The sequence below is a fragment of the Balaenoptera acutorostrata genome, chromosome 4 (genome assembly GCF_949987535.1).
Source record: "Balaenoptera acutorostrata chromosome 4, mBalAcu1.1, whole genome shotgun sequence".
NCBI classification, from domain to species: domain Eukaryota; kingdom Metazoa; phylum Chordata; class Mammalia; order Artiodactyla; family Balaenopteridae; genus Balaenoptera; species Balaenoptera acutorostrata.
Genome location: NC_080067.1, coordinates 72920529 through 72932564, shown reverse-complemented (window position 1 = coordinate 72932564; position 12036 = coordinate 72920529). Strand labels below are relative to the sequence as shown.

Here is a 12036-nt window from a genome sequence, read left to right as displayed (position 1 = left end):
GTTTTAAGAAAAGATGTAGATTCTAACCATAGTCTTGCCACTGATTTTCTATGCAAATGTTTTATCCACCTGTAAAGTGAAGCACTAGTACTCTGTGATTTAAAGGGCCTTTCTAGCCCTGGTTATCTTGGTTAATGGAAGTTAATTTTCAGAAGACCAATGCAAGTTCCACCAAAGTAACAGAAAAATGTTCAGTAAGTAAGCAGATTTTCTCCAAGCTTTAACCTCCTCAGAAATTCAGGGGGACTGGAACTTCTTTCCAGTACAGTCTATTGACTGAGGTATGGAGGAAATGTGTGGGTTTCTATTTAACCTGTGTATATGGCAGGGACATTTAATTTACAATACAGCCTAAGGTTATTGCTGCGGCTGAATGCTTCACAAAGTACCGGTGTGATGCCAGAGGAGCTTATGAAACATTGAAAGAACTCTATCATCAAAACCACCACTTTAATAAGACCCTGCAGCCTGTCAGGTTAAGAGTACCAATTAGTCATCCTGATGGGTTAAATACCTGAAAGGACCTTAGTCTCTTCTTGAAGTCCCCTCCAAGGTGGGTCTTTGGAGTGAAACTCCCTTTGGCTTGCAGCCATGGTGCTTTCTTTTACATGAGCTGAAGTGAAGGTTTTGAAATACTTTTTGAAGTAAATCTCCCCACCCTTATAAGAGCAAGAGAAAGTTTATATTTCATAGAGGAATGTGGCATATTTATACCAAAAAGGTACAAGTGGGAAAGCATTTGATTTGCTTGTTTGCTTTTCTTATATTTCTCACAGCGGAGTGGTTTGGGTGAAATGTCAAATTTGTTTCATAAACACAAAATGGAAGGGAGACCAGAATGAAAAGAAGATGGTAGAAATGGTAATGATAGCATTTTTCTATATGCTCACTAAACCCTAAAGCCCCTCCCCAAATCATCAATTTTGGCAAGCTATCTCCAGCGTTATCCTAGCACTGTTACAATTAAGAAGGCAAAGCCCAGTGTGTTACTTCTTTTCCCTGACACATATTCCTTCATCTGTCATCCACTCAGGAAATGTGGGTGCTTGTGAAAGAAACAGGAACTAAACCCAAACTTTGATTCTCAGTCCTCAGTTCTCCCGCTCCTTCTCACCTATGACGAGCATTTTCTACCCATCACTTTGTTATTTCACAAAACAATGTGGCTGATATACAAAAAAGTTTTGAAACGTTTTTTATATTCTCAAGGGCAGAAAAATCAGTGCCAGATCTATATGAAGCTATTTCACTGCTGATTTTTAAAGGATATCTTAGAAGCAGAAAGCCCAAATCCAGTTTATTTGCCATTTTGCAATTGCATTTGACAAATAAATTCAAATGATTGCACCTCTGTACAGTTTGGTGTAAAGAATGTGATCTGGCTGCTGATCGCTAAGGGGATACAACTCTGGTAGTGAGCAATTAGGCTGTTGGCTCTAGCAAAGTGATGGCCAGCTAGAACTTTTTAATGGGTCACTAGGGATAGACAGCATTCATCTCCATTTGTCATAATGAAAGCCAGGCAGAAGCTAAGCATGCGTGAACAGTTAGAACAACAAACTTTGTTTTCATACCATCAGGTTCATTAAGGGCCACTCAGTCTGTGCCAGCACTAGCTTCCCCATGGTGCTATAGCTCATTGTTTGTATTATGACGTGCTCTTGTAAATAACGATCAACTACTTTTGCACTGGGCCCTGGGTGAGGTATAAGGGTTCATCTTCCAGCTTCTTGAAGAATTTCGCAATAAGGATTGTGTATACACTCGATAAACGATCATTTTTATTATTTTAATTCTTATTAGTAGTATTGTAAAGTGCTTTGCAAACTACACAACAGTATATGAGTGTAAATTCTTATTAACAAGCTTACAAACAAAATTATGCTCACATGGTATGGGGGTCACAAAGGAGAGTACAATTCTGAGATCACAAAGAGGGACATTGGATTTCTATTTACTATTTTTCAAAATCAGACACGAATAAGATTCTTTACATGTTAAAGTGATGATTACTACAACAGTCATGGGATGTTGGCAAAACTGAATATGAAATGAGTGACAGCTGCCTTCCAAAGACATTTTTAAAGAGGATGAAAGCTGTGTTTCGAAAAACAGTAGCAGGAAACAAAGGTCAGAGAGGTCTTAGCCTAAACTTTCTTTTTGGTAACGTTAGTCATTCTCTGACACCTCAAGGGAGACTTCTGGACAATACCACAGAGGTTAAGATGCCTTCCCAGTTGTTCAGTCTTACCCTGTCCTAATGTTTAAAACCAAAAATAACGGTAACATACCAATAAACCACACATTAATTTCATTTGATCCGTGGCAGATATGACTTGCTCATGTTCCATCACTGAGATAGTACTCTCTCTGTACCCAGCAGCCATCCAAGTCTTTTCTGTTCTCTTGTTAGGACTTAGACAATACACAGACAGCCTGAGGGACTTTGTCCAATTAAGCACACACATATTTTTTGGCTAATATTTTGAGTTCCCTGTTTTTTTTCTTCTCAAAAACTCAAGGACTTTTTGTTTTAAATAGTCTCTAATATGAAGTAGCACGTTTAAAAGTTTTGCTCCTTCACTTTAGTGTTTTTGTTACCCTGAGAGATGGTTTTTCTTTAGATAAGAAATCTTCCTGAAAGCTTAACTGATAGAATCTGTCGTTCCACTGAGCTCATACGGGTAACCTCATTTGACGGTGGCAAGGCACCATCAGTGTTTAACGTTCAGTTGTAAACATCGGATTAAAACTTAGAGCATTTAGAAAAAACGCGAGTCTATTATTCAGGCTCAGGACAGTAAGTAATTGAAGGAAAGGGTAAAAGCAGTTGGCAAAAGAGAGTGCTTGAAAAAGACGTATGTTTCCTTTCCAGCTTACTCCACAGAGAAAATGTTACTCTTTAAATATGTCCTTTCTCATCTAATCCTTACCAAATAGCCTTTTGAAAGCTACAAATATTTACTTATAACCATGACTACACTTTAGACTAACATTCTGTAAATGCAAAGATAAGTTAATTTTCTTCATTTAGCATGGACACCTAACGTGTGAATTACTATGTGTTCTTTAAAGCTAAAAAGTTCTAAATTTCCTCCCTTGCCATGTAGGAAAGAATTTAATTACTAGAAATTTCCTTTGGAGGTTTATCTTTTGAGTAAATTGCACCTTTTCTGTATCCAGAAGAACTTTGAGTTACCTTGTGAAAGCAATTATTTGTATAATTAGATTTTTGAAATGGGAGCAAAACAAAAAAACTCAAAGAAAAAAATGGAAATATACTAGCTTCACTTTGATATACTATAAACCAGCATGATATAGTTACAGTAAATGAAAATACAGTTTAGTTCTGAGCTTTCTTGTAGTCAAGACAAAAAGGACAACACAGCCTATCATGTAGTCCTCAATGTCTGGTGAAATTAATTTTATAAATTAATCAGGAAAATCAACCAATTATTTCCTATAACTGAACTATGAAAAGAGCTCAATATATGGGGCTTTTTGCAAATTATATTAACAACATAAAGGACAGTAACATCGCCAGAAATTATGGCATAAGAAGGAAAAGTTAGTTTTCATATGGCTATTTTTGGACTCTCTAAAAATCTGACTCCTTTATATGGAAATGTTTAGGAATTTCCTAAGATTGAGTTCTCATGAAAAAGCCTGGTCATTACATTTGGAACACTGTAACTTGTAGGATTTAGTTTAATTCAGTAGTTCAGACAAACTGCTTCCAAATTTTGTTTCAAAATTGGATGGGTCTTTATTTTAACAGTATTCTCTTTTTTTATGGCCATTCCATGGCTTGCGGGCTCTTAATTCCCCAACCAGAGATTGAACCTGGGCCCTCGGCAGTGAAAGCACGGAGTCCTAACCACTGGCAGTGAAAACACGGAGTTCTAACCACTGGACTGCCAGGAAATTCCCAGCAGTATTCTTTTAATATGTTGTTCAGTTATTTGAAGTTTATTTATTTATTTACTGATGTGGTTCTGTGAAGGAAAATTAACTTCGGGTTGACAAAAATTTGAGGTAAATTTGGAGACATTAGCAAGAGCTGAAGTATCTACAAAAATGTTGGGTATCACCATTAATAAAAAAAATCTTCCCGCTTCATAAAAGAAAGACGAACGTTTTCAGCCCATGAATTTTTAGTGTTCAGATGATGTACATGCTGTAATCTGATGACTTCCTTCCCCCTGCATCTAGTGTGGTTATGCTGCTAATCAGAACTTAAAAATTCTGCTATGGCTTAGAAACAGGATGTCTTCACTGTCTATTTACATGTTTGGCAGTTGGTAAGAAACTTCATATGGGGTTAAAAATTCTCTAAAGTTGCTATATTGTGAAATTTAAGTAAAGAGCCAAGGCAAAAATATAGCACTGCATCAAACTATAATGCGTGATATTGGATGAATTCCCAAAGTTAGGGTGGGGAAAGTAGAGAAAGAATTCCTTTCCTTATTGAAAAAGTCGTTTGAGTACAAGAATGGAAATTACTTATTTCAGGCTTGATGTTTTATACTGGTTGTGTAAAAGGCTTCAGAAAATGGAATGTAATCTTAAATATTCTCTTTCAAAAGGATGCAGTGTTCTTTACATGTTTTAATGTGTTTTAGGATTAGTCCCTTTCCTTTCCGGCACATGTCCTACAAGCTGTTCTAAACTCATACTCAAAATATTTGAGCTTCATATTTATGCTAATTTAGAAGAGAGGGAACTTGTATGTCTTTCCTAAAATAAGTTTGGAAATTTTAGAATTGCTTCCTTTTGGGCTATGCGTCCGCATTCGGAATTGAGAAACTTTGCTATGGCAAGGATGGGCAAAAATGGAAAGGAAGAGAAAGGAATGGAAGAGGGAGGGGTGAAAAAGAGGAGGCAAACCTATGCTGTCCCATTTTTATTTTGCGATGTAAAAGCATTACTCTGACCTGGATTACTGCAGTGTTCTCCTGCCTGCTACCAAAGATCTGTTCTCCACATAGCAGTCTGAATTATCATTTGAAAATATGTATCAGGTATTATTTAAAATTCTTTAATGGTTTCCTCTTGCACTTAGAATAATGTTCAAACTCTTTACTGTAGCATATAAGTGATCTGTTATCCAACTTCTCAAATCTCTCTTCTTAGTTTCTACTCTGCTTTTAAAATATGTCAAGCTTTTTCCATTTCAGGGCCTTTTTTGCTTGACTTTCTTTTGCCTGGAACACTCTTCCTCCTCTTCTGTTCATGACTGGCTTTTCAACATGTAAGTCTCAGCTCAAAAATCACATTGCAGAGACCTTACTTGACTAATTTATCTAAAGGAGTCCTGCTTTCACCCAGCCCAGCCAGCTCTTACTGTATTGTTTGTTCATTTATTTCTTCATAGCACTTAGTGCAACCTCAACTTACTTTCATTAATGATTTATTTACTTGAGGCTTGTCCCCTTGGATGAGACTGTAAACACCTGGAAAGCAGGGTTTTTGTCTGTTTTGGCCATGTAGCTATTCTCATCGACTTTCAGACTTTCACAGTGCCTGGCATGGATTTAATGCAAAATAAATACTTGTTGAATAAATGAATGAGTGAAATAAAGAATTTGGTATGGCTGGAGTACTGAGCCTGTGTTTTCTTGAATGGGGGATGGTAAATTATAAAACTTCTAGAAGTTTTTCTAGAACTTTCCTGGGAAAAGTTTGCATAGTGGTAAATAGGAGGAAGTTATGCTAGAAAGATAGGGCAGGGGCCAAATCCTACAGTTTCCTGAATGTCTTGGTACATAGTTTCTGGAATCACCTCTGTGGTCAATGGATAGCTATTGACAGTTTTTAAGTAGTCAATGTACATTTTTGAAATGCTCCTTTATTATTCATTATGGAAACCATTTGTGTGTCAATAGAGTCTGGTTCATTCATCAGTTGACTGAGTAACTTCCAAACATCAGCAGGGTGTTAATTTAATCAGCCTTTTTTCATGCAGCATGGCTGGCAGGAGAAAATTTTTGCCTTAGTTCTTCACAGCCTGAGATGAAATGAACCAGTGCTTCTTGAAGGCATTTCTTACCAGTTATTTCTCATATCTCAGTAGAGCAGCAAGCTCCCCAAAAGCATGATATCTTGTTGAATCATTCCCCTTTCCTCAGTTGTTCTTTATTTTACAATTTACTTTTCTAACGCATAGAGTTACCCTCACATTAGAGTTACCCTCTCCTGTGGTATGTTTTAATTTGGTCTTAAAGGAAATCCAGTTTGAAGCCTTTAAAGGCAGTTAGCTTCTTGTTTGTTTCAATGGAGTAGCAGGTAGATCCTTACTTAGCTGAAACCTAGTACTTATACGGCCTTATAATAATCTCCATCTAATAGTACAGGCTCATATGTAGCACACACATGTTCACCTAGACTTTTCCTACCACTTCAGATGTGTGTATCTAATTTCAAAAGTGGACTACAAAGATATCAAGCTTCCAGTTAAAACGATGGCCTGTTTTATATAGAATCTCTGGCAGCCAATTCTAGTTTCCTGAACTGGTTCACAATAATTTAAAAGCCAGTTCATGAATAAGTTTTATGGATTAACCTTAAGTCATGGAATCTTCTTTATATTTATATTGGGGAACATGGTATTATGTTTAATACTGGGTTATAAATGGGGAAAGCACCAAATAAGCAAAAAACCAATGTGGTCAAATTTAAGAGAAGGAACCAATTTATCAGTGTTGGCTAACAGTTTTCAGGAGCTACTGAATCACATTCATCAATGATAATCAATCAGTATTGGAAGCTCTCAGTGTGAATGATGACTTCAGAGATGTTGTTATTGAACTTACATCCTTCTCGTCCATTATAGCTTATGAAGCACACTCACATGTAATATACCTTTTGATTTGTGTGTAAATGTTTGCTTCTTAGAATTTATTTTTCTCTTTTCCTAAACATATCATAGACATCATCTATATGTAAAGTAGATGGAAAACAAAAAGATAAATAAGTCATGTGGTCCCTATCCTCGGAAAGTTCTACTAGGAGTAACAAATATACTTAGGTAGGTGCCACATATGGCAGAGTATGATAAGTGCCAGTAGAAGAACAGGGATACGATGATATTGCAGTGCTTGACTGTAGCTTTAGGGTTGAGAAAAATTTTCTTAGAGAAGGCAGGATTTAAGCTTGGCCTTATAGGATATGTTAGATTTCAACAAGAAAATCCAAGTGTCAGAGGATCTCTAGGTCACTGGAACAGTCTGAGCAAAACATGAAGGTAGGAAAGTGCAAAATTTATAAAAATTTATCTATGTTCGTTCAATGTTAATGGCTGGTGTTATAAAACTAAAGCGTGTCAGTACTAACCTGTTGTGTTCAGAACTTATAGTTTGGCCCTTAACTGGAGGCAGTTTCCACCAACCACAAGTACCTCACTATATCCTCATAAATTATGTGTCTATGGGAGTTGTAGACTATACATACCCAGCGTTAATGAGCGTATATTCACATCCTTGAAATGAATAGATCTTATATAAATTGTATCCTGTTGTTGTTTTTTTTTTTAGGGTTTTAGTGATTTCTGAAGCACATTTATATATAATACACAATTAAATCATTTCAAAATCCTATGTAGTAGGTGGTGGTACGGCGGTTTCTTAATGGAGAACCAAGACACAAATGTTTAAATGACTTTTTCCAGGTTCACTTGATCAGTAAGTGTGGACACATACCCGATTTAGAACCTATTCATTTTCCTCTATAGCTATATACTTGTCACTATGTAGACATCCGTACAACTCATATTTGTCTGTGTTGGTGTATGAGAAATTGAGGAAATTTAAGAAAGAAACCAGGAATTCAAAATTAATGATTTTGACAGCAAAAATAATTCTGAAACCACAGAATCGAGAACAAAGGTAAAAATGGCAAGGAAAGCTGCTTTCAGGCAAGATTTAATGGAAAGAAGGCCAGTAGCTAAGAATATGCAAATTAAAAAGAAAAAGAGAAGGCTTTACTATCATTAAACAAAGTTAAGGATATCAGATCTTAAAATAGGGCAGTTTATGGTTTCTGTAGTAAGGGATAAGATTCTTTATATATCATGAGAAGGCAGTGACTGGGAGCTCAGGAACCTACTACTACTTTCTATTTCTTACTAATACTTGAGTGGCCAGGCTATCAAAAGCTGACTCAGTTGAATCTTATATGCCTTCCATGATTTTATATTTATTTGTTCAGTAACAGTGAGTTTCATTTCTTTATACCTCAAAATAGACCAAGCATAATTTGGATTTCACCATGAAAATGACTAGTACTAGTGTGAATATTCACTTTTCTGAAATGAGGCAAAAGGTTCTGTCTATAGACATTCTCCATGAATAAAGCATAGGGCAAAATGTATTAAATCAAGTAAATTTAATTACATTTTGTTACCAAAAAATGCATCATTGCACGTTACATGGAGAGCAGCTTATTAAGTGGTTTAAGAGGAGATTTATAGTGTCTTTGTAGTTTATTAAAAATCCTTTCTTTGGGCTTCCCTGGTGGCGCAGTGGTTGAGAATCTGCCTGCCAATGCAGGGGACACGGGTTCGAGCCCTGGTCTGGGAAGATCCCACATGCCGCGGAGCAACTAGGCCCGTGAGCCACAACTACTGAGCCTGCGCGTCTGGAGCCTGTGCTCCGCAACAAGAGAGGCCGCGACAGTGAGAGGCCCGCGCACCGCGATGCAGTGTGGCCCCCGCTCGTCACAACTAGAGAAAGCCCTCGCACAGAAACGAAGACCCAACACACCCCTAAATAAATAAATTAATTAAAAAAAAGCAAGAAAAAAAAAAAAAACTGCTTGAAGAAGGGAAATGAAATTAAAAAAAAAAATCCTTCCTTTTTATATTAATGAGAATCCAACTTGTAAGTTTGGAATCAATTTCTCAATCAAAGGAATGTGGTATAACATTTTGTGTGCTGTATTTAGCATCTCTTCTGGATTGGAAAAATTTATTCCTTTTAACTTTGTGTTCTTCACATTCTAAAGCCGGAAAACAGATTTGGAGGAGTGGGAGGTATCCCTAATCTCATCCTTCAGAAAGTCACAGTTTATTCTTCCATTTTCAGGATTAAAGGCAAAAGGAACAAAAAGAAAAGAAGAGAAAATAAAAGACAAAAATATTGAAAATGTGAATTAGAGGTGGCACAGCATTGGCAGATTTTAATTTTGATCAATCATAAGACAAACAGAAGCATGTAGATTCAATTTCCCAGAAAACACAGATGTCTTAGAAAAGAGGGAGAAGAAAACGAACTTGGAACAAAGCACATTTATCCATTTTCACCAATGCCAAAATACCCACATATCATTTTAGGAGCACTGTTTTTTAACCTCTTGCCCTTTAGTGTGGAGGCTGGGTAGAGTGAATGTGAACTAGAACTCAGCCCTGACACTTTCTGTCTTGAGACCTTGGACTGGTGCTGAACCCAGTTTAGAAATATTAGCCTTCATTTGATCCTTTTTTTTCTCTTTATAGCTTAACCAGCTGGAAAAGGCAGTGGAAGCAGCGCACACATTTTTCATGGCCAACCCTGAGCACATGGAAATGCAGCAGAACATCAAGAATTACAGAACGATGGCGGGCGTTGAAGACCTCCAGCTGGTAGATCGGGATGCCAAACCACACCTGGTGAGCTTTGGGGACCCTGTCCTAACCATGAGGAGCTTAGTGCTCCTAACTTTCAATGGACTCAAAGCAAATTCCTATGAACGGATATCTCACATTGATTCCCAACGTCCAATACAGTATCATTTTTACACTTTCAGAGTTCCTAAGATGAAGTATCACAATTCAGGGTTGAAAAATTGAAAGAAAAAGAAAATTAACCTAGAAAATCAGTATGATATGGTGAAAATTAAGATGTGACGTAAATGTCTGTAACCCTCTCTGAGCCTCAGCACCCACTCCAGCACTTCAATTTTACCCACTGGAATTGAAGCCCATGTGAATTACTCAGGGTCACACCATGGTTTCCCAGCAACCAGTCCAGTGGCTTTTTCCACGGTACCTGTACTTTTCAAATTTTGATTTTTTTAAGCTACATAATTATTCCTTTAAATGAAATCTTACTTGAAGTTCACAGTGTGTTGAAAGGGCCTCTTTTTCAATTGGATACATCACCATTCTCAATGTGTGGCCTCCAAGAGGACTGAAGAAAAGTCTAAGAGAGGAAGATTTTAGATGAAGGTCTTTTTTCCTTTTTTTTAAAAAAAAAAATGAACTATGTTCCCTGGAGCCACATTATTATGATGGTTTTCGTGCTCTTGTACATTGGATGTCTTCAGCTGAGTGCAGTTTAGGGGATCCTTTCTAATTACAGGAAGGTACTTCTTTCCTTCAACGCTGTGATCTGATCTGTGACAAATCTGTACTATACACTATGTAAACGGCTAACAAGTCAACTGCAAACCAACTGAATGCACAAATCTTAGTGCTGGTGCTGAAATCTATTCAAAATAGTCATCATGATCTCAAAGTTTGTTTCAAAATTTGCAAGCATCAAGTGTCAATCAAAACTGAAGATGAAACGTTAATGAATGTTGAATTCTCATGTTTTAGGTGTACTTCCTTTTTAGAGTTTTTGGTTCTCTGCTAATTTTACCATACTGCTTCATTTAAATTTCTTACACACTAACTTTGTTTATGCAATTGAAATAAAATTGCAGTATACACACACACACACACACACACACAAAATTTGAACCAGGCCTGGAATTGAGTGTCACGTCCACCCACATCAGTCTTCCTGCACTTTGTTGCATGGCCCTACCTGCATTCAAAAGGGTTAGAAAATATAGTCTTGATTGAGCTCAGGAAGAAAATGAAATTGATTGATGCCACAGCAGTAGGCCTGCTCAGTCAGTCCCTTCTCATTTACAATTAGTTGAAGCCAGGGAAGTTTCCCTTTATCTCCCAGTGCGACCCTTCTTTATCTTCAACAGTGCAAGAGTCCCATACCCACCTACCTAAGTGATCCAGAGTCTGCCTGAATTTTGCCATTCAAGTGCCCCTTGGGTGCTCTTTGAAAAATAATTTTTCTCTGTTTCTTTCCAGGAGAGTTACAGTGAAGGAGTTAAACATTATGAGGCAGATGACTTTGAACTAGCTATCAAGTACTTTGAACAAGCTTTAAGAGAATATTTCAATGAAGATACGGAGTGCAGAGCCCTGTGTGAGGGGCCTCAGAGATTTGAGGAATATGAGTACTTAGGGTATAAAGCTGGTCTCTATGAAGCCATTGCAGGTAAAGTTTATTTTTTCCCTTGATTTCCTGATGATAGAAATACTACATGCCATCTGTAAAACTATTCCAATAATGTAGAAGTATATATTGTAAAAAGTATAATTGTAAAAAAATTCTCATATACGTATCCTATCCTCTCTCCCGTGGATTACTTTCCCTAGCTTAAATTTTGGTGACTATGCTCCCAAGCTTTTTCAGATATATGCATAAATATTTAGGTATTTATTTATAATTATTATTTCATTTTTATAAAAATAAGACAACACTGTAAATATTGATTTTCAGTATATGTTTTTTGTTTTATTTTATGCTTAACAATATATTGTGGACTTCTCATGTAAGTACATGTAGATCTACCTTATTGCATTATATGGGGAAAGCGTAATTTATTTGACCAGTCCTTTACTGATGAATACTAAGGAAGCTGCAATTTTTTATTATGATTAATAATGTAGTAGTGAATACCTTTGTATAGTCTTCTTCTATTACTTAAATGAATATTTTGTTACATATGGGAATTTAGTATACCACAATTTAAAATAGTAGGTAAAGTTCATTATACATTAATTGGGGAGGCTGACTAGCTAACCATGTATGGTGGGGACTGAGTTCTCCGCTGCATATGAAAAAATACACGAAATAAATTCTATTATATTAATAATATGAGTAAAAATAGAACTGTTAGAAGAAAATGCAAGAGAATATTTGTATAACAGTAGGAAAGCTCTTCTTAGCATGATGAAAGACAAGAAATTTTAAGAAAAAGATAGATTTTACA

The 12036-nt window shown here is 36.5% G+C and overlaps 1 protein-coding gene across 1 annotated transcript in view; it reads left to right on the top strand.

Moving 5' to 3' along the window:
• P3H2 (prolyl 3-hydroxylase 2) overlaps positions 1–12036 on the top strand; it is a 161907-nt gene that overhangs the window by 110560 nt on the left and 39311 nt on the right. The window contains exons 2-3 of the mRNA XM_007195216.2: positions 9491–9643; positions 11069–11258. Coding sequence (XP_007195278.2) covers positions 9491–9643; positions 11069–11258 — 343 coding nt within the window. The remainder of the gene's footprint in view (positions 1–9490; positions 9644–11068; positions 11259–12036) is intronic.